The 27,764-nt window shown below is 45.1% G+C and overlaps 2 protein-coding genes across 3 annotated transcripts in view; one reads left to right on the top strand and one right to left on the bottom strand.

Annotated features, from left to right (window-relative positions):
* Positions 1 to 694: 694 nt before the first annotated feature.
* LOC144128662 (uncharacterized) lies at positions 695 to 2,611 on the bottom strand. The gene is made up of 2 exons (XM_077662244.1): positions 2,463 to 2,611; positions 695 to 2,113 (listed from the first exon to the last, which is right to left on the bottom strand). Exons 1-2 carry the CDS (start codon positions 2,525 to 2,527, stop codon positions 1,003 to 1,005), a joined length of 1,176 nt encoding a protein of 391 aa, XP_077518370.1. The 5' UTR covers positions 2,528 to 2,611; the 3' UTR covers positions 695 to 1,002.
* A 1,376-nt stretch (positions 2,612 to 3,987) lies between these two features.
* LOC144128661 (hsc70-interacting protein-like) overlaps positions 3,988 to 27,764 on the top strand; it is a 40,135-nt gene continuing 16,358 nt past the window's right edge. Inside the window, exons 1-9 of one of the 2 annotated variants that reach the window (XM_077662242.1) lie at positions 3,988 to 4,066; positions 4,932 to 5,075; positions 5,674 to 5,734; positions 6,652 to 6,730; positions 6,852 to 6,922; positions 9,213 to 9,279; positions 18,705 to 18,789; positions 19,653 to 19,763; positions 20,454 to 20,556. In XM_077662242.1, the coding sequence (XP_077518368.1) occupies positions 4,960 to 5,075; positions 5,674 to 5,734; positions 6,652 to 6,730; positions 6,852 to 6,922; positions 9,213 to 9,279; positions 18,705 to 18,789; positions 19,653 to 19,763; positions 20,454 to 20,556 (693 nt within the window). In that variant the 5' untranslated portion in view covers positions 3,988 to 4,066; positions 4,932 to 4,959. The remainder of the gene's footprint in view (positions 4,067 to 4,931; positions 5,076 to 5,673; positions 5,735 to 6,651; positions 6,731 to 6,851; positions 6,923 to 9,212; positions 9,280 to 18,704; positions 18,790 to 19,652; positions 19,764 to 20,453; positions 20,557 to 27,764) is intronic. The other variant, XM_077662243.1, reaches the window with a different exon arrangement.

The following is a 27,764-nucleotide window of genomic DNA, read 5'->3' as shown; positions in this document are numbered from 1 at the left end:
CACATTCTGGGTGAAAAAAAAAAATCTTTTATGTAGTGTTAGTGATAGTTGAAACAAGCAACACTTGCGTTCTGTTGTTGCAAGCTGCTCCTCCTATACTGAAACACTGCTGCAGCTACAGACCTTTTCACAAACAGGTCCATGGGCACCACCATATTGGGCACTAGACTGTGCTCGTAGCACAGGAAAGAGTTGAGGGTTTAGCTCCCCGACGTTCTCCCCACAGCCCAGAAAACTCGTTTCCCGAGGGTCGTGAAAAGGCCTGTAAGTGCGGCTTTGTGATGTGGAACTACCAGTATTTTAGAATAACTTCGTTTATTGAAATAATAATTTGCCAAGCCTTAGTCCAATGTGTTCAGGGGTGTCTTCCCCCCCCCCCCCCACCATCATCAAGATGGAGTAGGTTTAAAAGAAGAGGATAACTACACATGGGCATCATTGTTGAACTATTTGGCCTCGTCCTGCCATCTGCTAGCTGTCCCGGTTAGCTTAGCTGGTAGAGTAACTGCCCAAATTTGATCCATAGACAAGGAAGAATTTACAGTTTCTATGAAAGCTGTACAGCTTTTCTTTGTAGCCATATAGATGTACTTGTGTCGATGCTAATGAGCAATTATTGCCAAGCCTTGTAGATATCTGTCCAAAAAAAGCAATATAAAAGGTGCCGTTAAATTGGTAGTTTCAGCTGGAAAAATACTTAGCATGGGCATTTATTCACAACAGGGTTCAACACCATCCAGTAGTGTGAACAGTGCTTCCTGACAAAAAACACTCCAGCAAGCTTGATCTAGGTAAAGGTAGACAATGACTGTAACAAAGAACCAGCAGGAATGTCCTGACATAATGAGTTAGCCAGACTGAATGCACAGGCACTTAACAGCACCATGCATCATGGCATTACACACACATAGCATCAGTTTTTCTCCTTTTGAGCTCTGTTTTTATGCAGTTGTAGCAGTAGCAACAACTCCAGCAGAAAAAAATTCTTCAACGATGCATGGGTCAGCCCTTTCCATCTCCACTGCCATCTGTTGGTTTTGTGTTTGAACCACATTTTTTAGCCATGGCTACAACCCTTTGGCGCAGACCATTTATGATGTCTTCCAGAGCTTCTATGTTCCTGTTTTGGTTCTCAATCACTTCTTTAGACTTAGTCAGCTGCCTGGATAGCTCCTCGTTTCTGGCACGCTGCTCTTCGAGCTGTGTGCAGAGCTCCACAAGAGTGCCAGCAGAGGTTCCGGCCATAGACTTGGGCGCTGCCTGAGTGGCCGCCTTTCCATCTGGCCCAACGCCCTGTCCTGTGCTAGGCTGTGACCTGTACGCAATAGCCGGCCCTGGGGAGGAAGTGGGCACCAGAACCTCTGCGTCGCTTCCTTCATACTCGTCTTCGTCCAGATCCGGCGCATCTGCATCCTCGCTGCCAAAGTCGTCTTGATCGCTGATTCCAGGCTCCGTGTCATCGAGCTTCGGCGAAACGCGGGGCGCCTTGCGCGGAGGCTCTTCACCGAAGTTTCTGTCGTAGTCACCGGAACGGAACTTTTCGGGCAGTCTCTTCACACGTGTCGGCCGGCCGGGAGACTCGTTGTTGGCATTCAGAGAAGTGACGTGAACGATGATTGGACGCTTGCCATCCGCTTCCTTCGCCTCAGCACTCATTCGCGACCTAGGCGTTCCCTTCGCCACCGGCGCCAGGGCTCTGCGAAGCTGTTCTTCGTCCAGCCGGGAAAGCTCCAACTTCGCGATCTTTACGGGAGCGCTGTTCAGGGGGTTGCCTTTGTAGTCGAATGCTCTCTCCTCGAGTTGGCTCGCTGGGACTGTTTGCGCCTCAGGCGAAATTGGAATCACGGCCGAAGATGAAGCACTGGAAACGACACTTTCCCTTGTAGAGTTCGTACAGCGAGTACCTTTTTGCAGATGTCCCGGTATATCGATGACGGTCGGGGCAGCCCCAGAGTTAAGGTACACTCTGCCGTTAAAGTAGCGAAAACAGCCCTCCTCAAAGTGCAGTGAGCAGAGCTTACTGTTTACGGTAGGCTTCCAAAGACCCTTGCCTCTTGCTTTGGACACAAAATCGACCCATTTCTTCAGGCACTCCTTGTCTCTCGAAGGGAACCTTTCACAGAGAAAACCAAAAAGTGCGTTATTACTCCCCACCGTTATACTACTTTCATCAATCTACGCATGGCGGCTGCCGATGGAGGCAAGGACCACATTTGTCTGCTTGCGGAAGCGAGATCGAAGCTGAGCACGTTCTCGGTACTGTCATAAAGACCGATTTTCATTTTCAGCCTCCGATGTGAATTGGCTCAAACGTGCCTCAAGGAACACAAGCCGCGTTGTAATCCGTTCAAGCCCAGAAGCAACTCCCGCCTACAAGCTGCCGAGAGGTCTTGTGCAAGGTCTAGTACCTCAACTACACGTCACAACCTACCCTACTGGACGAATGCTAACAAAACACTCACTTGTGAAAGGTTGTTTTAGTCCCATTATTCGATCGGTTTTTGCACGCCGAGCAGTTTGCAGGCATCACTTCTCGGGTTTGGCGCGACGTTTCTCAATAGCATTCGTTCATTGTTGCGACGCCATTTACGCCAGTACAAAAAAGCGCACGGGGTTGTGAGGGCGCCACTAGACATCCGACCGACAAAATTGCTCATCAATTTGATTTGGCAATAAAAATAAAATAATTAACACAGCCTTTATGCCTGCTTACGATAAAATTGTAAAAACCGCGAAAATGAAAGAGTCGCGAAATAACAGGCGCAGTAAAGGCGTGGGAAAGTAGCAATATAGATGCAAGATGCCACGGTGGTGCAGACGCCGTGAAAAGAAAAGGTCTGACAAATGCATGCGCTAGACGATTTCATTTCAGCAGGGACCTAAACGCGAGTTAAATCTTGCCCCTCGCTCTGTGCCACTAACAGCGCAGCAATGACGGATTCTCCGACATCGAAGAAACCTTTTCTGCCCTTTTCCCAAACATCGTCGAAATTTAACAACGATGCTTTCCAAGTGAGCCTTTTTTCTCGCATAAGGGCAACCGTTACTTCACCTTAGCACACTTAGCTTCCTGCAGTGAGAGGGCTGAGGAATTAATGTCGCAACGAAAATGCACGTGATAACCTTCTAGCTGTTGTCTATAGGCTATTATACGTAACTGTACAGTACATGTTGCTTTCCAATCTATTAAAATCTTGGTTTTTCGAAATATTTTGTGTGCTGATAATTTCCACAACTCTTCCTCTTTCTTTCCACGTCTTGTTCATTAGCGGGAGCTGCAGGAACTTCGTGTCAGTAGGCTCCACGCCTATCCGTCGACCATCTTCGCGAGAGGCGGCCTCATCCCAACAATGCCCTCTCGTAACAGCATTACTATTACGGGTCACAGTATATCCAGATCTTCTCTCTTCGAAGCTGCAACTTCCCTCTGTGACGCGGACAACGTTAGGGCCGTGCAAGCCATGTCGCCGGAACACATGGAGCCTGCTCCAAAGACTCCAGAACCACGACCGGGTCAGACATCGCCTTGTGCTAAAGATGACACCAAGACAACCAAGACTCCCGAACCGTAAACTCTATCTGCGGACAGTGAGCTGCGCATCCGCTGGACTGCTTCCCAAAATCAAGATAAGTTCATAGCGCACGACACTCCTGTGCTCAAGCGTGTCGAAACGACTGACACTTCGTATTTGAAATAAACTATTTTTTTTTACCTTCCAGTATCCGCATTGACAAAAACAGCGGTAATGCTCGCACAGTTGCAGTATTTTGCTAAAATTTAAAACAGAACTGAGAAAGTGTGACACCCCGCCAAACTACCCGGAATTCGAAAATCGCGCGTTTTATGACAGTAAAAATGACTGCGTATTCGACGACTGCCGGTTTGAGAAAATTTTTCATTGCTAGAAATTTGTTGCAACGTAAAAAATTATGCCAGCTGTTCCTAAACAACAAAAAAAAAGGCCTAAATTGCGCATTTTCTTCTGTTCACGCTCCCTTCCATTTCAAAACCTGAGAGGGCGTTCACATCAGACGCTGGTCTCGAATTTTCTTCGCTGCACGTGAGGTACGCACGCTTGTTTTCAATTTTTGACGTTAACTCTATTTCTAAAAATGAACTATATACGTGTGGTTTGGTGAAACAGCAGCGTTCGGAGCTCGAATGTCTGCTTCGTACCGAATTTTTGAAACGTGCGATTTCTCGCCTAGATTGACAGTGCGTTGCGAACGTATCGCTGGTTATGCGAAAACACCCTTGTTTGCGTTATGAAGTGTGGTGCACGCTGGGCGCAGTTTGGCATAATTTGTTTTGTAACTTACAGAAGAATCCTAGCGCTGATTAGCTGTCGAAAATTCTAGGCGATGTTGCAGGTGTCTCGAGGATGCAAATCAAGCTGTAGCCTGGTGCCCGGCGCTTTTTTTTCCTGCTACTATAACGGTTGAAAGTCTGAATAAAATCTAATTCATAAACGTCCTGTGTTTGCAGCTCCATCTGAAAACGAGATAACTGAATAAATGTGTTTTGTTACGGTAGTCAACGAATGTGCCCCAGACGCATCGTGCAACAACCCTTAACAAAACGAGGGACACACTTGCAATGTAGTCGCTGTACAAAAAGCACGGTTCGTTACATCACTGACCCATCACACCAATTTCGCTTCAAAACGATACGCAGTGATCTTTGAGTCCAATCCTTACTGAGCAACGCATGCAACCGGCTCAGACGCTCGGTATCTCCCTGTTGTGGCGGTTGTGGCAAAGCGCGTTCATCTTGCCGCGTGACGAACACTGGGAGAGGCAGTGCTTCTCTGAATCATTGTTGCGGGTTTGAATCGCGCCTTGAAATATAGCATTTTGGTGGAAAGAGACAACGCTGACGTTTTGTGCTGCTCTGTGCCGTGCGTCTTCATAACAACAGACCCGTTTTTCAGTGCAGGGCGCTCATAAAGGTGTGGAAAAATGAACATGCAAAAGGAACAGCTGCTTCAGCTGGAAGCGTTCGTCGAGTTTTGCAGAAAGAAGCCTGAAGTTTTACACAAGCCAGAGTTGAGCTTCTTCAAGCATTACCTGGAAAGGTACTGCTAACAGTGTTATTAACAACTACATTTTGAAGTATTTATAAAATGCTTGTTTCTCACTCTCAAGCTTGATGAAATGTATTGTGGAGGTGTGGGGCAGCTTGGTGGTAACATAAATGCTTCAGCCTACAGTTATTTGATATAAAACACTGGTGTTAGGAACCACCTTTATAGCACAGAAAGGGGGTGGTTGTCAGTGTCTAAATATCGTGCCTCTGCTCATGGTTTTGAGAGATACTTCATTAAAACTTCTTTTTGGGCTAGTTGGTGCATTTTGAACCTGAGAAAAAGAGCAGTGCCAAAGCATGCAACCACAGACGAAGAAAGGACTAGACACAAGTGCTTTTGCCATGTCCTTTCTTCATCTGCGGTAATGTCCTTTCTTCGTCTGTGGTTGCATGCTTTGGCGCTGCTCCTTTTCTTAGGTATTGAGAGGACAGTGCAGAATAATTCACCATTTATTGAGAGGAAACTTTTCTGCCGCGTAGTGCCTGCATAAATGTTGCAGAGTTGGTGGTTCGTTTGGCCTGAAATTATTTCTGCTAGTAAGCATGCTGTGTGTACAAGCCTATTTTGTGGTTCATAAAACATGCAGTCTAGGGGCCAAGATTCCACCAGCTCCGCGTCCCGAGAGTCCATCAAAGGCTAAAGAGGCGGTAAGTCTGTGCCTGTTTTGTTAAAACATGTAGCAGCTTCTAACACATACTCAAATAGAAGAAAGAAGCTCCTGTTAAAGCAACACTGAAGACAAATTAGAGTTCGCCTATATTGTTTGGTTACTGCATTCTTCACAAAGAGGCTACTTTGCTGAAAACGGAACTTTTATAAGACTGAAAAGGCCAGAAATGAAATGTCAATACTGCTGCCAAAGGAAACAGTACAACAAACTGCGATAATATAAATTTTGTTTTTTGTTCCCTCTGCCTATTCTACCCTGGCATCTACTTCTAGCCACCGATAAGAGGACCCATGATCCTCTTGACATTATAGTCTTCGCCAGTTTGGATTCAGTGGGTGGGAAAAGGTTATTTCATTTCTAGCTCCAAATTTTTGAGCAAGAATTGTGTGTTCTGCTGCTAGATGAACGTCCACATAGCCAAACAGACGAATTTTACCGTGGACAAAGACTGGATGGACTTGCCCTCAGTATCCCTGCAAATGTATTGTGATATCTGGCATACCTTGGTTCAGGCTTCTGATAGGAAGGACTGATGTTCATTTTTCTGAAAACAAAAAATAAACCTTTTAACATTCAAGCTCAACTAGGTTCACACCTTTCATTCGATGCGCTACGACATCTTTGTGGGTTATTCACAGACAGCTGCATCAGGTGTGGGTCAGCATGTTCTGTTTTACTGCTTCTTGGGCAGCAGGTCCTCATGGGCATCTAAATTTGGCCCGAGTGCCCATTAGGACCTTGTTTACTCATAGTCAAATTCGTTTCAGTGTCCCTTTGAGGGCTTCTGCAATAGTCTGCACCTTTACTTACTACAACTTTTTTTGTACATTTCTCGTTGTTGAGTTGTGCAAGTGCGATGGTCTTGAATGAGATGTTGCAACTCAAAATTTTTAGGAAGAAGTTAACATGGAGGAGCCGTCAACACCTGAAGAGCCAGAACCAGAGATTCCAGAAAGTGAAGAGAGTGAAGTAGGTGAGGGAGAAAGATTTGTTTCTGTTACAATTGTCTGTTTATTTGCTACTCATGCATAGAAAAAAAACTGTTCTGATGTGCGTAATATATATTGATTCCTTGTTGGTTGCTCACGTGCTAGAGCTGGACAACAGCGGTGTTGTGGAGCCTGACAATGATGACCCACTGCCCATGGGAGACTCCAGTGTTGAGGTGGGTGCATCCTACAGGGCTGTGCTGTGATAATAGTCTTGTTCTTTGAAGTTCTCTTTTCTTATTGCAAGAAAGGCTTTTTCTGTTTAACCTGGTGGCTCCATCCCATTCAAAGATGGTCTGCAGTACTTGTTGGAGCTCTGGTGAACTTTTCTGGCTGATTTAAATCGCTCCTTGCTTTCTGTTTATGCAACATTGTTTGAAAATTTGTAGAAAGTTCGATTTTCATCGATATCATTCTCCTACAGCAAAAACTATTATTTGTGAGAGAATATTTGTCTTTTAATCCTTGACGCATTGGAAACTTTCTCAAGTGAAAAACAAATGGAAGCGTACAGACTATGGCCTTGTTGCTTCTAAAATTTGGTCACTGCAAAGGAATGCATAAGCAGGGTCCTTTGTTTTCGGGCAAAACATAAACCCCAGGCTGATTTCTTGTAAATCTGGATAAACTGATTTATACCCGAAAAAGCATCGTGAGGAAAGAGTTTGTCAGTGTACAAAGCTGTAGGCAGTGCACGGAAACTAGCAGATGTCTTGTAATTTTTTCAGAGTGGCATTTGATGATTTTTTTAAACCATTTTAATTTTTCTTATCCACACCATTGTTCAATTCGTGGATAAGTTTAAACGTATATCTTGGACGCAAGAAACGAGAAGCCAGAAGACAGGCACTGATGGGACATTTTATTGGTGTCATTGTGGCAGGCGCTACCTATTTGCCTATCATATCCTGTTCGAAGGCTATAGGGCATTTCAAATGGCTGGTGTGATGTTGAATATTGTCGTTGTGGTGCTCAGCTACTGAGCAAGAGGACCTGGGTGCAATCCCGGCCGCAATGGCCGTGTTTCGATGGAGGCGAAACACACAGTGCGCCCGTGTGCCGTACGTTGTCAGCATATGTTAAAAATGCCTAGGCTGTCTAGAGAGAGAGAGAGAAAAACTTTATTTGGTCCATTAAGGGTTTAGCGTTCGGTCTTCGTCTTCATCGCTGCAGACTCTTGACCTTCAAAGCAGGGTTGGGCCCCTAGTCCAGGGCTCCACTGAGTCGCGCTGCTTCGCTTGCGTGCTGCACCGTTGCCCTTTGGGCGGCGAGCTCGCAGCTGGTGAGCCGGCTCTCCCACTGCTCCGCACTCGGGGTTTTGTGTTGGTGGAACGTGTAGTTTCGCTTACACTCCCAGGTTATATGGTAAAGCGTGGGGGTTGCCCCGCACCACGGGCATGTGTTCCTATACTGTGTAGGATACATCTTGCTAAGTATATATAGATTAAAGAATGTTCCCGTTTGCAGCCTCCTCCAACTAGCTGCTTCTTGTTGTGTTAGGCCCTTATGTGGCGGGGAGTATCTAATTCTCCTGCCTCTGTATTCCGGCACACACAGGGATAGAAGGAAACGAAAGGGCAGACAGCTTGGCTCGAGAGATCACGTACCGAGCCGAACGGCTATACGCCCTGGGACAGCACTTCACCGTGGAGATCGGATTTTCAGAATACCTAAACTATCAAATAGGCTGTCTAGAATAATCTGGTGGCCTCCACTACGGCGCCCCCCACAGCCCGTGTGCCACTTCGGGACACTAAACCCTACAGTTAATTCACCTTGTTTTTGCAACGCACGAAGGCACGCAGCTCTCGCACAGGTGACAAGTGCAGCGCACAAAGATGTATGTGACAAGATAGTTGTAATCACAAAAAAAAATTTTTTTTGGAGAGCACTTTCTTAGTGTCAGCTGAGGTTTCTAGTCTGCTTATGAAAGTAATCAGTGCAAATAGGAAACTTGTTGCCCCAAACAATAATGTAGTCACTTTTTTTTTTGCTGCTCGACAACTAACCCCAATAAATCCGTTTGTTGAATGACGTGAATTTACTGAAATTTAAATGAAAAATAGCATCTGGCTTTTGTCCCCCCCCCCCCCCCATTTCCAAAAATTTAAAGCCTGAAAGCTAAGGGTCCTAAGTATAATATGCAAGGTAGGGGGTAGATTGGCATGGAACACTTCTTTTATTTAACATTTAATTGTTTCATTTTTTTATTGTTATGTATAGACTTATACCAGCACATGGTGAATCTTGGTGCGCTCCAGAGATCTGTGAATGTACATGAAGTTGACAAGCGAGAAGCGAGGAAAGTTTGGAGCTCTGTAACGATAACTTGGCATACATGTGCACTTGTAACATTGTAGCACAGATTTCACTATGGCTGGCCAGGGCCATTTAAGGAGTCTTGCCATTTTGATTATAGATTTTGATTGTTTTCTATGCCTCTGTGGCATACTGTTTTTGTCTCAGGTCACGGAAGAAAAGATGGAGCAGAGCTCTGAGAAGAGGTGCCAAGCGATGGAGGCCCAGAGTGAAGGTTTGGTTTGAATTTGTGCCTTTGTGTGTGTGCATTCATGTGTAGCTATGAGCAGAGGGCATCTGCGTGCCTGGCAACATGTGGGCAAAAAATTAGTGAAAACTCAGCCATTAAGCCCGTAGGAAACACGTTTATTTTTGAAAATGGTACCTACATGGTCATTCAGTACCTGTGCTGCCATCAGTTGGCAAACCGAAAAAATGCTTTTGATGAGCCCTACTCACCTTAGCACAGCTATTACAAGCTATGAGAAAAGATATATTAAAAACATATAACAAGCCATCCTGTAACAGATGGCGGTGATGGATAAGGCAGTGGGCTAATAATCCATAATTTCAGCCATCTCATGTCCATTTTTTAAATGTTATTTTTACTATGAAAAACTATTAACACTCAAATTTTTTGGACCCACAGCCTGGCTAGTGAAACCAGTTCTGTACTGTTATGCTGTTAGTTTTTTTATGCAGATGTTGGGTCTTGAGTTCCTGTTCAGAGTTCCTACGTGTTGGGTGTCATGCTAGGTCTCGAGTGCCAACACTGGGTCCCGCTCGGTCCCATTTGTAGCATGAGATGAGGAGCTATTTGGAATTCTGCTCGATTCTCACCTGTCTCCTGGAATTGTGGCAACATTCTGCTCTTGTTGTGCAGAGTTGTACTTTAAGGACCATGGATGGCATCACTACTTGGATCATTGTTAGCAGATGTACAGGGTCGATCAAAAGTTCCTGGGCCACAGGGTCTGCTTTCGAGCGCTATAGTCGGGACAGTTACAGCACCCCCAACACCAAGATATTTATAGAAGACAGAAGAAGTATCATTCTCACCTTTGAGAACCTTGATAGCTTTATTGCTATCATAAGTGGCAGGATATGCTTCGATAAGCAGACCCTAAGGACTGGGAACTTTTGACCAACCCTGTCAGTCGCTCAGACTTTACCACGTTGCATAGTGCCTGCTTTATGAATCAGCACTTGTTGCTAAAAGGCTGCCTAAAACTGACAGCAGGTCAGCCATAAAAAGCCACAAATGTACATTGTTGGCGTCTGTCTGATGCATAACTGAATGAATTAATGTTTATATCAGCTTTTATCATACCAAAGCTCGTGGGAGACGAAAAAAGCAGTTCACAGTGACTGCTTGACCGGCTTCGTCACCTGTAGAAGCCGACGTTAACAGTGACAGTTCATACATTATACAAAGTAGAAAACTATACTACAGCAGGGAAAAATAATGTGAAACAAGGAAAAAAATAAGAAAAATATGGGTACATTTCAACACAGCCACAGATACAAGCTAATCAACGAACACTTTGTGAACGGCAGTAAAAAACACTTTGTTTAGGTTGCTGTAGAGATCTCGTAGCGCTCAAACTTTTTGAGTAAATGTATCACAATTCGTAACATAGCAATGCCATGGTTTGTTCTACATCTGGCTACCACAAACATTTTGTGGTCTCTTGTGTAGGGTGTGTTGTATGGTGCAAGCTGTACAATGCAAGGCAAAAAGGGCTCATTTCATCCCGCATCCTTTTTATAAAAACGAGCAAACCCATGCTCACTGCTAATTGACTGAAATGATGACCCTTAGCATTTTTTTGTACAGAACAAAAAATTGCTGGTGGTTTAGCTCTGGTTAACCCTGGTCGAAAGCGAAAAGCTGCATTTCCCTGGCTACGTTTGTGGTCTAGCGACTGGCGGTTTCCATAGATAGCCATACTGACACACACACAGTAGTAGGCATTTCTTTATTTGTTAAACATCTTGCTTTCTACAAAATGACAATAAAGGCACTCACACAAGACAGTATATATTAAAGGGACACTGAGGAGTACTCTTATCAAATTTTTTTTGTTAGTAAAATCTGATAGTTTGGCATTTCATGGGTTTGTTGCCGCTTGTCTGGGAGCAAAAGATGCATTTATTTCAAAGAAATTTGGATTCGAAGTTGAAAAAGTTTTTCCCGCCGCTCCGATTCAAACTCGAGAATTCTTATGACGTCATGGAGAACTCTTATGACGTCATAGGACGGAGTGACGTGAAACGTGACGTAAACGCAGACTCCGTGATTTCTGGTGGCTAGCAGTGTGGTCTAGCAGCTGCCGAAATGAAGGCTACCGCCGCCGCATGTTGAAGGCATCTTTCGGGGGTTGCTACCGTCGCTTTGTTTATGTTTGCACCGGTGTCTTGCCAGCGTTACGATGGATCCCATGCCCGAACCCGACGACGTAGTTCTCGCAAAAACTCCGGCCTGCATTTCAGTGACCTAGGCCCCACATAGCGTGCGATGCTTTTAGGTTAGGCGTCGGCGGGTCGTTTCCCCCTTCCGTTGTAAGCAGCCTTTGCAAACTAAATATCATAACCCCAGTGCAGGGAGTCGCGAGGGGCCAGGACAAGGTCGGCGCGTTTCGCCCATCGAAGGCTGGCCGGGGCTTTGGGGCCAACGGATTGTGATTCCTTGAACGGCGCGGTTGCACGGTGCAGCAGGCGGTGTCGAGGTCTCCCATGGTTGCAAGGGCCAAGTTATTCATTTATTTTTTTTCCACAAAAAATGGATGGGTGCTCAAGGGCGGTCGCGTTTAAAGTTGGCAGCTTGAAACTAAAGCCGACGCTTCAACGGCTTCCGCTAGATCCAGCGGGTCCACTGGATCGGGCTCTCACGCACTTGCATGTACCTTCAGATGTGTACTGTGAATGGATTAAATTAGCCGAGAGCTCGAAAAGAACAGCTCCGCCCAACAGCCGAAGCTATTGAATTACGTCACAATGCGCACCTCGCCGCCGAGCCAAATCAGCCTGGCCGGGCCGGCGGCGGCTGGTGCACTCGGTGCGAAATAGAGACATGCTCCAAGTCTCTGCCAGTGCGGTCAGAATGCGGCGAAGCCGCCGAATGCGTCGGTGGTCAAGCGCAGGGCCTCGCTTTGGCCGACGTGACGTCGCCGTGCAGCGTGCGCGCGCGCGCGTTACGCTGGAGCATGAACGCGCCTTAACAGAGCCTGCGCTTTACCGCTAACCAACGTATTCGGTGGCGGCATCTATGGAAGCCACTGAAACCCCCCGTCCATTCCCTGAATAAAAAAAAAAAATCCTGTGCCAAGGCTTAGAATCGAACTAGGGCATTTGAGGCGGAGATGCTACCTTAAAACCAACTTTCATTTCACTTTCCTTCCCTTGTGCATTGTGAGACAGGCATTATTTCCTTTCCTTAAAACCAACTTTATTTCGCTTTTGTGATTTGGGTGTCCACTGAGATATGTGGGAGATATGTGAGACAGGCATCATTTCCTGATACAGGCCTGATTTCCTTGTTTGGCCTCTAGCTACATTCAAGGTCAAACTTGTGGTCCCGCTGATGGCTCGAAAAGCTGGTGTAGTGAAGCTTTTCACTACAAAAGCTTTTCAGTATTCCACATACAGCTCGGACCGTTTACAACGTAACCGTTTATAATGCAGGACCAAATTATACGTGTTTTTTTGTGTCAACTGCTTCGCTTCTCGTAGAGTTCAATGTATTGGCATACTGCTTAACATGTGGCAGCGCGTAACTGGAGACCGCCAAGCGAAGAGGAAAAGTAGCGGAAACATACATTGCTACTCGCTTAACTTCGACTTCTGTAATTTCCATGCTCATAATTACTAATATACACCACAGTACATGTCTCTAAAGTACCCTTCTAAGACAACGCCGTATTCACTAGACGCGCCTTTGTTCATTCCAAACCATTGAGCTGGTGTGGCGTAGTGGTTAGCGTGCTCGTCTCGCACTCCGGAGGCCCTGGTTCGATTCCCCAACTCGACCAATTTCCTACTCGGTTTTATTTAATAATGCTTCCAGGATTTTTCGCTCACGGCCAACGACGCCGACGATGACACCGGCTTTTCTGCGACGCGAGGCCTTAACGCTATCGCATTAAAAGGCTACGGTGGCAAAAAAGTACGATGTCGCCAACGCTACTGTGTCTGCCATTTGGAAGAATAGCGGCAAGCTGTGACAATAGCTGCAGGAAGTCTCCGCGTCGCTTTCAAGGAAGTGGATGCGTGAATCGAAGTACGAAGAAGCGCGCTGCTTTTTTTAAACGGTTTCGCGAGGTCTGGGCCCAGAGGGTTCCTGTGAGTGGGTCGATATTGCAAGCCAAGGCCAGGTGCCTTGCAAACATTTTGGGGCGTGATGCTTTCAACCCATTGAACGGTTGGATTTAGTGTTTCAAGGGTCGGCACGAGATAAGCTCGTCGTTGTTGTCGCCAACCCCGACGGCGTTGTGTGTGAAGTAGCCGCCACAGATGAAGACATTGTGGCAGCGGTGCACGGTCGCGATGAGCCTCTAGCCGAGGATGAGCCCGACAAATTGATTGAAAGTGCAGCAGAAGTTTCATGCAAAGACACGCTTGACAATTGCAACAAACTGCGACTTTACTGTGCTCAGAGAAACCTCAGCGAGCAAACCCTCAAGGGCTTCACTGTTTTTGAAGATGAAGTCATTGTTCACCCAGTTCAATCATAGTGCCAGACTAAAATAACGTCGTACTTTCGTTCACTATGACGCTTTGACAAAAAGATCAAATAAATTGCTTTTTTGCCAGTGATTGCAGTGTTGTGCGTTTGATGCATTGTCAGGTGTGTTTTGAAAGGTAGACTGGCCATTCTGAAAACGCGAATGCATGGCAAAGGTATGTTTTGGTTACAGTGCAGTACTGCTTATAATGCGATTTCCCCGACTTCCGCGGTATGCGTTCTAAGCGGTCTATGTTGTAGTATTTCTTTCCCCATGCCAGATAGCAGCACCCTGCATATGAGAAAAAAAAATGCGTTGTAAAGGTCAAGCTTGGTTTTTATGGGCAGACTTTATTTATTGCGAGAGCCATTACCCATAAAATTTCATCAGAAAAAAATTTGCATTGGTTGGCACCCAGGAGCAGCTTGAAAAAGTAGAAACATCTTAGTGTGGTGATTTTGATGGCTTTGATAACACATTGGAAATTAATGTAATGAGCTCAGCTTGTTTTGTAACTTGCAGTCTCACTGGCACTGTATTAATCATCTGTCTGAGAGTATGTGTGAACAACTCTTTTGTTTACTTCTGTCAGTAACCAGGGTCCCAGTTTAGGAATATTTCGCGAGCTCTTAATATTGGAAAGCATACATGGCAGCATCCTTACCTCTTCCTTCATCCCTGTGGCCTGCAAGATTTCTGATCCTACTAATACCACTGCGTCGCTCATGCTACATGATTCCCCACTCTCGTGGAACAAGCCATAGCAGGAACCAGGCAGCAGACGCAAATGAAACACACTGATGGCTGTTGTTCCTTAAGGAGGACATTTGAGAAAGCAAATGAGTTATGAAGGTTTTGTGCTTGTCGCTGGGTCCAGACATTTCACAAAGAGGACAGGGGCTGTGATGTAAACACAAATGATCGAGCAGAAAATCTGGTGATAGCTTGAGAAGATTATCCTTTAAACTCTTTTCTTTTCAGCACGGGGGTCGAATTGCCTGTGCATTCTCCACTTCTAGTCTCAGAGACATTCTTTTGCAGAATTTTAGCTCAATGTTTACTTGAAAATATTCGTGGGACCAATTTTTTCTGAGCTGTTTGTGATTTGCTAAAAGCACAAAAACTAAGTTGTTTACGGAAGGTTTGGTGTGTCACGGTTGTTAAATCTTTTGTAGCCTGTCGCACTGTTAGGCTCATGAGCACTAGTGACTATAGTCGGATACAACGCAAGAATGAATCAAGGATTGCCCCTAAAAGGAGTTCCTCCAGTGCATGCTGCCAACTGGTTCTCGTGATGTCATGGTTAATTTCCTTGCGCCAGCTAGCATGACGTCCTGGGGGCGTGTTTGTGCAAAGGGATTAGGCAGGATTAAGTGGGTTAGGTAACCACCATGTCAGGGCTCAGGGCAACCGGTAGACACCATTGTCCGGAGGGCCTCCTTTGAGCGATGTATTACTACAATAAGGGTAATGAGCATAGATGAATATGGTTCCAGAATTCTAGGTAATGACCACAAGCGTATTAAATTGAGTTTCAGAAGAGAAACCAATGTAGGACTGAAGTGCACCGCTTTCTTCCCTTATTCTCTCACTCCCTCCTTTATCCCTTACCTTACAGCGCGGTCCAGGTGTCCGCCGATATGTGAGACAGATACTGCACCATTCTCTTTCCCCAAAAACTAATTTCCAATTCTCAGTGGTTAGGGCGCTCAGCTACTGATCCGGAGTTCTCGTGTTCGAACTCGACCGCGGCGGCTGCGTTTCGATGGACCTTCTGAACCCGTTCTGAAGTTCTCTGAGTAATTTATTACTTTCTGCCCATGGCCCCATTTTCAATTTCACCGCCTGCATCACCTGCATGTACATAACTGATGTTATCGTGCTCGCTGCACTCACGGCTACTTGGTTCTTGAGTTGTACTTGACTATAGTCTGTTTTTGTAGCAAAAGCTACTCTAGGCTAGTCAGCAGTGCATTTCAGGCGGTCCACGCTAGTCACTTTTGCGCATGTGCCATAACCATTGCTATACACGTGCTATACACTTGCTATACAACCACTTGCTATACACGTGGCCGCCAGCTGCATCTGATTCTTCCATTGCGCCTTCTCCCAAGGTGAGCGGCGGCTAACAGCATAGCCCATGCGCTGTTCCATTCCTCAAAATCATCGGCATGAACACAATGAACACCAACAGCTTTCACTTTGTATATCCTGGATTACTATTTTTTTTTAAATTTGTTTTTGGGGAAAGGAAATGGCGCAGTATCTGTCTGCAGTATCTGTCTCATATATCATTGGACACCTGAACTGCGCTGTAAAGGAAGGGATAAAGGAGGGAGTGAAAGAAGAAAGGAAGAAGAGGTGCCGTAGTGGAGGGCTCCGGAATAATTTAGACCACCTGGGGATCTTTAATGTGCACTGACATCACACAGCACACGGGCACCTTCGAACAGCGGGTTCGAACCCGGGAACTCCGGATCAGTAGTCGAGCGCCCTAACCACTGAGCCATCGCGGCAGGTATTACTAATCCATGTTTTCTTTTTTTTTTTACCACTGATCTTGCTTTTGCTGCATTAGCTGTTCCAGTTCCTTTGTCAGTTTTGCGCCATTTTTGGTGGGCTTGCAGACACCCACCATCAAATGCATCTCCCGCCCACAACCCCAGCACCTCCTACATATGAGGTGAATGCTCTTACCTTATTGGCCACCGCTGCGGTGGCCTTGTAGGTACAGCGTCGGGTGTTCTTAGCTCCTCAGTTTTGCGCCGTTAGTACTGGCGGCCACAAGCGCACCACCGAGCACTGCTAGGTAAAAATTGGGATTGTGCAAATGCTTGGAATTTTCAACACGTATTGAATGCATCTTCGTTCAGTCCATATTCATTTCAACAAATGGATTTTCTAAAATTTTCAGATATTCGTTATTGACAGAATGCAGCTGACTTCCATTAATTGGACCGTGGTAAAACCAGAATATCTGGGCCAAATATCTGAACATCATGTTTGTTTGCTTTCTTCTCCGTTGTTTATCGCATGGGTCGCTCATATTCAGATGCACTAGTCTTGGACCTCACCCGAAATTCCGCCAGTGGGCTGTGCCACCTACAATACTTGGTGAAAAAGAGATGGCTGACCACCTGTTTTGAACATTTACAACCTGAAAGTACACGGTTTTTAATCGTGAAATGCTTTTAGCTCCCGTTGTCGGCATGCCGCGGATGCGCTTGGTGCCGGAGCCGCGGATGCGCTTGAAGCCGAACCGAATGAATAGAAATGGAATGATAATAGAATCAGTACTGGAATAGAGTTGGAATTGGAAAAAAATGTTACTTGGAATAGATTGGCGATTGAAAGAAAATTGCTATTGCATTTCCTCTGCATGAATCCAATTGATTGCCCCCTAAATTTATTGTATGATGCTGTGTTAGGCTAGTTCTTATTAATTATGGTTTTAGAGACAATATTTTGCAGAAGAACAAGGACATTTGCCTTTTTTTTTCTCTGCTCAGTGGCTATGGCACTCGACTGCTGACCCGAAAGACGCGGGTTCGATCCCGGCCACGGTGGTCAAATATCAATGGAGGCAAAATTCTAGAGGGCCGTGTACTGTGCATGTCAGTGCACATTAAAGAACCTCAGGTGGTCGAAATTTCCGGAGTCCTTCACTACGGCATCCCTCGTAGCCTGAGTCGCTTTGGGACGTTAAACCCCTATAAACCAAACCTGAGTCGCTTTGGGACATAAAATCCCCATAAACCATAAAAATATTAATATTTTTCTTTTATTTTCTTTTTTACTGAACAGAAGTTGAGTTTCCCCTATTCAGACTGCGCCAGTTGCAATCCCCTTCAGGTGGCGATGAGAGGAAGCACCTTGTAAATGATGAAATCGGCGCTTCTTGATGACCCGGTGGTTCTATCTCGCAAACATTCACGTTACTCGAGGAAAGGAGAAGGTTAACTATTTATTTACAGCATAAATAAAACAAGAAACGAGCAAGGGGAAAACTGCTTACAACATGACTAAACTGTTGATCCGCCCTTAGCAGGGACAGCAACCAATAAGATTACAAGCGACTCACCTCATTAATCGGTCGTTAGGGAAAGGAAAATAAGGTTTCCGCCAACTAATCACAGATTGGGGAAAGAGTACTGATTAAACATTTGGGAAAGGAGAGGTTGCAATCAAATACACAAACAGCACAAACGCAACCACCCTTTCCCACAGTACCCACGGCACAGCCGTTACTACTTTCCCAGCATTGTCATCTATTTTCTCTTTCGCACACGCGACAAACATATGCGGATGAGACGATCACCCAAGTTGTTTACAGAACACATCAAAAGAGAAGAAGACAGTCGTTATGGGAATAATGGGTTGCGTAGTCACTCGGCTCCTACCCAGCCGTATCTCCTTCATTCCTGAAGCCTCGGCAACCCCTTGACAGCTCACACCTGTCGACAGCTGTATCTGGTTAGGGTTCTTCCCGGCGGGTTATGCCCGTGACGGCGCAGAGTAAACAAGGACGTTCGCCGCAAGAAGGGGAAGCCAGGACGGGACGGGTCCTTTTGTTAGCGACTTCCAAGCGGCCTTCGTTGCGAACGCAAGACCAACGAGTTTGCGGAAAGGTCAGCGAACTCCACAGCAGATATGCAACATTCGAAGGCATTTTTTCTTCGTATTAGTATTCAATTCATATTAGAAAATTTCAATATTTGCGCACCTATAGCAAACATGCATCTTCAGGAGCACACTGGTAAAAATGCACGTCCCACATTTGAGCTCAGCACCACCTGTGTGGTGGCCTAGTGCTTAGAGCATCGAATCAAATATATCAACTCAAATATGTCTTTCTCTCTTGCTACCACAAGCCAGCGAATATTGGATCGTGTGTGTCACAAGCTGATAACTGTCTTGTGATTTTTTTTTTTCTCAGGAAAGCTTGATGAGGCACTGAAGCTGTGGACAGAAGCCATTGAACTAAATCCAACAAGTGCAATCCTCTATGCCAAACGAGCCAAGTAAGGGCACTGTTTTTTTCTGCATTTTCAGTGACCTTGGAGCTTGTGTCTCATCTTTTTTTATTGCAGTCAGGGATGGTAGCGGAATCTTAGTAGAGGGGTAGCAAGAAGAAAAGAGGGTGGTTGGGGGAGGTTTAGAGGCATGATTCTCTCTGACAACGCTGCTTGTAAATTTTAAACAAATTAACAAAATGCAGCAGTGAACGCTTTAGATACGCTTGCTGATCAGAGAGGTAGCCTAATAATAGCTTCATTATTAAGAATCGTGAAGGAATCACGCAGAAAATTTTTGATGGGGCCTTGCAAATTCTCGTGTGATGGCTGCCATGGCTTGTCCCCTTGGTGGCATTACTGGTTGTAGTGTTATTTCTTTTGTGTTTGTCTCTCCATGACGAGTTTGAGTGATTGTGTTTTATAGTTTATTGCTTAATCATTGGCTGCCTTCATTTTTTTGGTTCAGTGAGGTGTTTTGTCAGGTGCGAAAGGCGTATATAACACTCCTGGTTGGATGGCTCGCTGCCCTTGTTGCACCTTTTGGTGTTTCCTGGAACTCCATGCATTGAAATGATGTACCTCTGGAAGAAAACTGTCACCTTCTCGTCTGTCTGGACAGTAGGTGCTACTGGAAAGTGGTGCAGCAATCAAGTCCAACCGAGGATGTAATGTTATACACCACTTATGCTCCTGACAGTGTCTAATATTCACATTTTGATATTGGGCACCTCAGTCTGCTGCACGTGCTTGTTGTAGCCTGTAGTTGTTTAATTCTGCACTAAAAACACCGATTATTTTTTAACTTTCGTCAAAGGGACACTGTGCTGGTTGTTGTTCCAGCAATAATGATTTGATTTTGTCTCTTTCAGTGTGCTGCTAAAACTTGAAAAGCCAAATGCAGCCATTCGGGATGCTAACAAAGCCCTGGAGTTAAATCCTGACCAGGCGTTGGGTTTCAAGATCCGAGGAAGAGCGCACAGGTGAGCCTCGTATACTTTGGTTTGTTTGTTAAAAGCCTCTTTCATTAGCGTTATTGCACTGCACATGGTAAAGCTTAAGTTTGCTTTGGTTTGATCCACCAAACAAGCCTATGAAGTAGGTGCTTATGCAAATGAGTGCCCTTTTCAATTCTCAAATATTTAACAATTTGAAGTTTTCCACTAAAGACAAAAGGAGACCAAGGCATATGTTTGTAGCATGTGTATTTACTGGCTGTGGTGGCTGAGTGGATGCAGCAAATCCTGGCCACAGTGGCTACGTTTTCATGTAGGCGAAACACAAAAGATGTCTATTAAGAACTCCACATGGTCGAAATTAATCTGGAGCCCCTCAGCATGGTGCGTCTTCCTTTCTCCTTTCTTTCCACCTCTTCGTTATCACCTCCCCCTTAGTGCAGTTGAGGCTTCCAGTGGCAGTGAAACAGTGTTTGCACCTTTCTTTCCATTCCTCATAGCCAATTTGTGGCATGAGTGCATTGTTTGTCACATTATTTTATTTTTGTGATTGTTTGTGAATTACTTGGTGAGCATGCCTAATCTTTCACTCTTCCTGAGAGAACAAGTGTTATATGAACTGCCACGTTTGTTGAAAATCTTGTGCCTCTCGTGCAGTGCGCTTAGTTTTTGGTTGTAGCGAAATTGTGCATTTTACGATCTCTTTTTTCTTTGCAGACTGCTTGGTCATTGGGAAGAAGCAGCAAAGGATTTGGCGATGGCTTGCAAATTAGACTACACTGATGAAGCCAATGAGTGGCTGAAGGAGGTCACCCCTAATGTGAGTTCTGCACAGCTTTCCTCTCTCTGTACTGAACCATTTGCAGTAACTGGCAGAACAGGAGCCATTTGCAGCAGTTGATGTGGAAAGAAAATTGTCACCCTTTTGCTCTCTGTTAATTCAGCATGTGTGGCATTATTCAAGGCATACTTATTGTGGGGGTAGAAGAGCCTTATGTCAAAATACTGGAAGATATATATAGCAACTGCACAGCTACTATAGTCCTCCATAAAGTCAGCAATAAAATTCCAATTAGGAAGGGCGTCAGGCAAGGAGACACGATCTCGCCAATGCTGTTCACCGCATGTTTACAGGAGGTATTTCGAGGCCTGAATTGGAAACAGTTGGGAATAAGAATAAATGGAGAATACCTAAATAATCTGCGATTTGCTGATGACATTGCCTTGCTGAGTCACTCAGGAGGTGAACTGCAAATCATGATCAATGAGTTAGACAGGCAGAGCAGATCGATGGGTCTAAAAATTAACATGCAGAAAACCAAGGTAATGTCCAACAGCCTAGCAAGGGAACAACAGTTCACAATTGGCTGCGAGAGCCTAGAAGCTGTGACGGAATACGTCTACTTAGGGCAGGTATTGACAGCTGATCCGGATTATGAGAGGGAGTTAACTAGAAGGATAAGAATGGGGTGGAGTGCATATGGCAAATTCTTGCAGATCATGAGTGGCAGTTTACCAATTTCCCTCAAGAGGAAAGTGTACTACAGCTTAATTTTACCGGTACTCACCTACGTGGCAGAAACGTGGAGGCTAACGAAAAGAGTTCAGCTTAAGTTAAAGACAACGCAGCGAGCCATGGAAAGAAAAATGATAGGTGTAACGTTAAGAGACCGGAAGCAGGCAGAGTGGGTGAGGAAACAAACACGGGTTAATGACATCCTAGTCGAAATCAAGAGAAAGAAATGGGCTTGGGCAGGGCATGTAATGCGAAGGCAAGATAACCACTGGTCCTTAAGGGTAACGGAGTGGATTCCAAGAGAAAGTAAGCGTAGCAGGGGGCGGCAGAAGGTTAGGTGTGCGGATGAGATTAAGAAGTTTGCAGGCAAAAGGTGGATGCAGCTGGCAAAAGATAGGGTTAATTGGAGAGACATGGGAGAGGCCTTTGCCCTGCAGTGGGTGTAGTAAGGCTGATGATGATGACGATGATGACTTATTGTGGGGCATAATTTGCCATGGCGTGAGGCCAATAAGCACGAGCTGATGGACTCGAGGTGAAGTGACGCTACAGTGGAGCAATTGCCGGCAGAATAAGCAAGGCTAATCCCACCTGTAGCATACAAGAACTCAACTCAACTCAACTTGAAGCAGGCTTCCTGAAAGTGCATTTAAACACACATTTGACTGGCTTTTGTGGAAGTGAATAAAATAAGAGCACTAGTGTTCAGGCCTCTTCGTAATCATGTTAAAAATTAGAAGCTTGCATAACTTGCTGTGCTTTTCTTGACTAAATTTCACACAAGGAGTACTCTAGCACATTACAGTGTAGTAGTACAGTCGAATCCGCGTATATCGAACTTGCAAAAAAATACGCTTACACTTGTGATATAGCGTGCAATTTGATATAAAAGTAGCATTAAATTTGACAACGTACTAACACATTGGGATGGAAAAAAATGAATTTCTATGGTACAGACAAGGAAGGGAAAAGAGGGGCTCATTGTGACATACATGACCGAAAAGGAGTCATACCCCTGTCACACGGACACTGTAAAGGTACTTTGAACTAATGCTCCATTACTCTAAGGACGAACGCGCGCTGCCACACGGACGCGCCAAAGGACACCTAGCTCAAAGGAGCTTCGAAACAAGGCAGCTCGAGTTCGTCCTTTGAGGCTTCAAGGGAGTACTCTCTCTCCCAGCGAGTTAACAGCATAAATAAATTGAGAAAAGAAACGTTAAATTTTCATTTTATAAATTCACTTCATAAGATTAGTGGTGTTTTAAAATATAAGATCATTTGTTTTGTGGCAGTCTCACCACGCCATACTCTCGTTCCAGATATACGAGCCATTTGGGCTCAGTGTGGCCAGCACTGTGATGTTATGCTCTGTACTTGGAAAATCATGTCATTATTGCAGTTAAAATTGCATTGCTTTAACTAGAGTCACTAAATAAAGACTTAGAGTACCGGCACTCTTTTCTCTTATTGTTCTGTGCCGCCGCCACGATCATTGGTCAGTTTGCATCACGTGATATTTGTTTACACTGCGACGGTTCATGGGGGCTGCCATTTTGTGGCTTATGCGTTTTCAGTCGGGCAACTGTGGTAGTCCTAGTGCTGCGAGTGCTGCCGGTGACCGACTCAGTGGCCAGGGATTCCGCGCCTCGCAGCATTTCAGCTGCACAAGAGCATACGAGGATGCCGTTTTGCTGCGTTGTTGGCTGTTTCAACTCGCAGAATGATGGAAAACGCTTCATGCGCTTTCCGCTTTCCATGCCGTACGGCTACGATCCCCGCCGCAGCGCAGGGTGGCTAACAGCGTTGTTTACAAAATGGCCGGGCCAAAGTTAGCGGCGAGGTCGCCGAAGCGGCAATCTGGCAACAATGATAAACAACAAAATGGCCGCCCCTGCTTACCGCCGTGCTGCAGTGATGGTACTCTAAGTCTTTATTTAGTGACTCTAGCTTTAACATAATACGGTTATAAAAATAATTTACTAAAAAAATATGACATTTATGTATTTATATGTGCAGTGAGGTTTGCAATTTAAATAACGCTTTTCGCCGATGAGGGCGCTAAAAAGTTCTTGCGAAGGTCGTTCCGCGACCGTGTAGCACGGACGAACTCCCTTGAAGTAGTGCTCCTTTGGGAGCGTAAAGGAGCATTAGTTCAAAGTGCCTTTAGAGTGCCCGTGTGACAGGGGTATCACCCAAACCAAGGAAGATAGGGTTTTTTTTTTGTGTGTGGTGCTGATCAAGAGGTCATTTATAGTTTGATTAATTGGCAATTGATTAGAAAAGTTGTGGGTTCGGATCTCACTGGCACCTTATGGTTGCTTTTTCTTCTGCTTTCTAATCAATTACCAATTAATTATAAGTGTTAATGCCTCATTGATTAGCATCACAAAATTAAAATAAAAAACATCCTCTGTGATTCTTGGTTATGGTGACTGTTGTCTCTCGTCATGCATTTCTATGATAGCCACTTACTGCACGCAGATTACTGAGTGAAAGTGGTGAATTTTTTCTTTCTTCGTCTTCATTACCTCGGAGAAAACACATTTTTCAATGTTTGAAGGGACCAACGACTCAGTTTCAAGAACCAAATTTTTTTCAGTGCAACAGAAAACTGTGTCCAAGGTGGTCGATTCCTTAATGGCTTTGTTACAAAAGCTCTGGAAGATTTTCACCGAGAATTTTAAAATTCAGTGGATGTGCTCATTTTATGTATACCCATGCTAGCAACCATGATCAGCGTGCACATTACCGATTGCATGCCAGCAAAACTGGTGGACTAAAAATTAAGTATATGTCCCAGCCGCCAGACAGTAAGTAATTAGACAGTTTTGATATTGTGTAGTGTCCATACGAGCTTCCACATCCAAGGCCTGTATGGCACAGTGAAGTAAACTTTGTTGATCATTGACAGCAGTTTTAGTGGACTGGGGTCACCACTTCAATTGAGGAATACCAAACAGTGTGGCTACTTCTGTTAACAAAATCTCAAAGGACAGAGCAGTGCTCATAGGTCGCATTGCCTCTCATTAACGGGTGTAATGGACAGAGCCTGAAGTATAATGTGACTAACACTTCAGAAAGAAAAAACACTGTACACTTATTCGGATGTAGTCATGTGGTGAAATACGCCGATAATGGCAAGGTTTCAGTTTGTTTTACAGGATTTTCAATGCGAAATTAAAATTTTAAATTCGTGTTTTTTTAGATATTGTTGCGCTTGATTCTTACGATTTGAGGCAAGATGTAATCATTTCCACCATGGCCTCTTGACACGTTTTGGTCAGTCGTCTGTCCCTTTGAGTCGGTGCTGTTTAGTTTATGTTCTGGAATTTCAGTCAGTCCAAATATCTGTATCAGGCTTTGGCAACAAGCAAACAAATTTGAGGGCGTCGTCAAAGAGCAAAAGAGGTATGATAAAGAGTTAAGTGTATTGTCTGATGGGGAGGCATAGAAACTTCCTCAGGAGTTACAAAGGTTGTTGAACAGCCATTCTAGAAGCATTGCACTAAGAAATAAATTTTGTGTTGACTTTGCTAGCTGTGGTAAACTTTTGGGCCAGCTTGGTTGCAGAATCTACCTTAGCATATAAGTTGACACTACAGGTCTTTCACTGAAGTAAATGTTTCCCTTGCCTGCATGAATGATTTTGCTTTCTGTGGTGACATATATATTTGCCCTCTGGTGCCGTAGGAACCTGGTTCACAGTCACTTAAGTTATCATTCCACTTTGTAGTTGTGGCACGCGTTGTTTCTTTGTGGTCAATAAAGTAGACATTAGAATGTAAAGTTGCTCTTTTTGTTCGTTTTCTTCGTTTGATTGAGGCTGTTTTCTTGGCAGTGTTGAATTTTCGCTCGAGAGTTGCCTGCCTTAGTTTCTGGTGCTACGGTTCTGTTGCAGAGTGCTTCCACTCTTGAGCCATTCTGTGCCAAATGAGATTGGTTCTGTTGTCCTTACAAAAATGACCAAAACTGAGCCAGAGTGCTTCAGAATTGGATCTATTGGTTAGTGACGATAATGCCAGGCCTTCTAGATAGGCCTAGAGAGGGCACACGCGCCTGGTGCGACCTGTAGTTGGGCAGCTGTTGCCCCAGAAACGTCCCCAGGGTAAGAAATTGAACTCTATCAGACCAGTAAAAATATTCATATTTAATGGCCCATTGAATTTTATGAAAAGGAAATAAAACGGGGGAACCAAGCGTCAAATTTTGTCGCTGCCAGTTGCCAGAATTTCGGTTAATAGACGTGTACGTACATGTTCGTGCATACCTGTTAGTATAATTCAGAATTCGACGAACTGCATCACTGCTTGCCGGCACAGATCACCCTAAATTTAATTTGCTGCCAACCGCGTGACGCCACATGGAGCATCAATTAGTTCAAAGAAGGATGTGTGCTCAAAATGCTCTGCCTGGTTGTAAGTGTGGATTTAGCCAGAGTTGTGTACTGTGCCGTTCCCTGTACATTACTGAGCCGGTGCATGAATGCTGCGGTAAAACCTGCGTGGTAAATTTTGGGAGCGTTGAAAGTATGTTCAAGTTATTTTGAGATGAGCAGTGGCACTGAATCTGCCGCGTATGGAGTCTTGGAGGCCACAACCAAAGTCGACAAATTATCTGACCAGTGGTGCACTAGCTGTTCGAATTATCCCGCGAAATGCAATAGCCGAACACATTAGAACGCAAAGTGGCAGAAGGGAACCGAGCGGAAGTTTGCGTCAATTTAAGGACGTAAAAAAAGACATGCCATTGTCTGCAGTATTCGTTTTTCATGTCCTGCAAGGGCAACATACTTCTCTTGAGTTTGCAAGTCTGTGTGGCTATCGTGATTGTCACTTTTGATCAGCACTCGCGATCGTTCTTCATGCGCAGAAGGTCCTATAGTGGCTCTACATTGGCTGGTGTAGCTGTCGTTAGAAAAAAGGAAGCTCATGGGAAGCAGGCAAAGCTGTAGCGTGCGTGCGCTTCTTCATGGTTTTCACTGTGACCTCTTTAATTCCACTGATCTTCTCTGTTGGAATCTAGAAACTCCATCTTTAAGCCATGGGGAACAAGGAAAATGTGGATGTCAAAAACAGAAGCTCCAAAGAGAGCGCTCACAATGGCACCTCATGCCTGCGCGCTGTGGCTTGATGGCATAGTTTCATTTTCGCACTTTCAGTTGCACCCACTTGCCTTACTGTGGCTATGACACTTTATAAGCAGCTGCAACAAAATTCACGCCTCTTGTAAGCACTTGATTCGTCGGCGTGGCCTGTGTGCATTGGAAGCTCCCAAACCCTAGGCATTACAGGTTTGCACTATGGCCAGTGTGCTGTGTCTGTGCTGCGCGCACGTGTTAAAGGGAACATGAAATATTGGACATTTTAGCATACTGGAAACTCATACCAGTTTACTGGCTGCTTCCTGTGCATGCGCAGTGACACGGGTGGGGCCAGGCAGAGCCAATGCACGTACGCAGGAGGCGGCTGGTAAACTGGTATGCGTCTTTGCTGATACGTCTCTGATATGCTAAAATCGTATTTTTGCTGAGGTTAGGAAAAGCACACAAGCGATCAGTATTCCGTCACTCGTCACTGCACCGCAAATATATTTAAGCTAGCTTCACTAACACTGAAGATATCAGCAATTAAAAATGCTCCTCCTCTCCCCCACCAACTCTTACACGCTGAAGCGCCAGAAAAATAAAGGAAACAGGTCGGGACTGCACCCCCCCCCCCCCCCCCCCCCCCCCCCCCCCTCTGCTCTATCTAACCTTATCCCGCCCAGATTGCCCACTGGCGCCATCAGGGTAGGGGCAGCTCAGAACGCATCGCATGTTGAGGTTTCACCCTAATTGGTTGCGAGCTATTGCGAGTGGCAGTTTAAAAAATTTTTTTTGCAATTGTAGGGCCTACACAGAGCTTTTAAATTTGACTCATACATTAAGGCCATCTGTACAGAGCTATTGCACTAAAATATGACCGTAAAAATCATTTCAGGGTCCTTTTAAATGTGCATTGAGACGCGTGCATCCTCTGTGATGCTCACCGTGGTTGATTCTTGTGTAGTAAAGCAAGGCCAAGCAGTATCAAATTTTAAAATGGCTTCTGGCACTAGTCGCATGGATGTGCGGGTGGTGGCATTTGTGACATGCCATGTAGGAAAGCTCTCTAAATTGCAGTGTTAGAGCCGAATTTATATTGCATGGAAATCTGTGCAAGCTACAGTGGGACCAGCCCGCGAGAACGTAGCGGCGAGGGAAACACAGCTCGTGGAAACATAACAGCTGTGTTACTGTATTGGGCTTCTATCCTAACGCAAAGTGAAGGAGCCTAAAGATGCCTCTTGCTCTCTGTGCCGGTATGTGCGTTACTCTCCCTGACACGTGGGAATGCTGGCCAAGAACATCGTTCTAATGAGAACACATGCACTGCAAATAAACAGGCAAGCCTCGGAATTGCAGGTATCAGCAGCATTCACGAAGTAGAAATGTATGTAAAATATTTTGAATATAGTCTTTCCAATGCACC

Source organism: Amblyomma americanum, chromosome 4, assembly GCF_052857255.1.
Source record: "Amblyomma americanum isolate KBUSLIRL-KWMA chromosome 4, ASM5285725v1, whole genome shotgun sequence".
Lineage (NCBI taxonomy): Eukaryota > Metazoa > Arthropoda > Arachnida > Ixodida > Ixodidae > Amblyomma > Amblyomma americanum.
The sequence above is the reverse complement of the archived record's forward strand: the minus strand, read 5'-3'. Positions and strand labels throughout refer to the sequence as shown.

Bases quoted from the DNA above. Each gene is read 5' to 3' on its own strand.
- LOC144128662 (XM_077662244.1), bottom strand. From the start codon at position 2,527: ATGCCTGCAAACTGCTCGGCGTGCAAAAACCGATCGAATAATGGGACT. The intron at 2,114-2,462 runs GTGAGTGTTTTG...TCTCTGTGAAAG, and splicing joins ACTAAAACAACCTTTCACAA to GTTCCCTTCGAGAGACAAGG.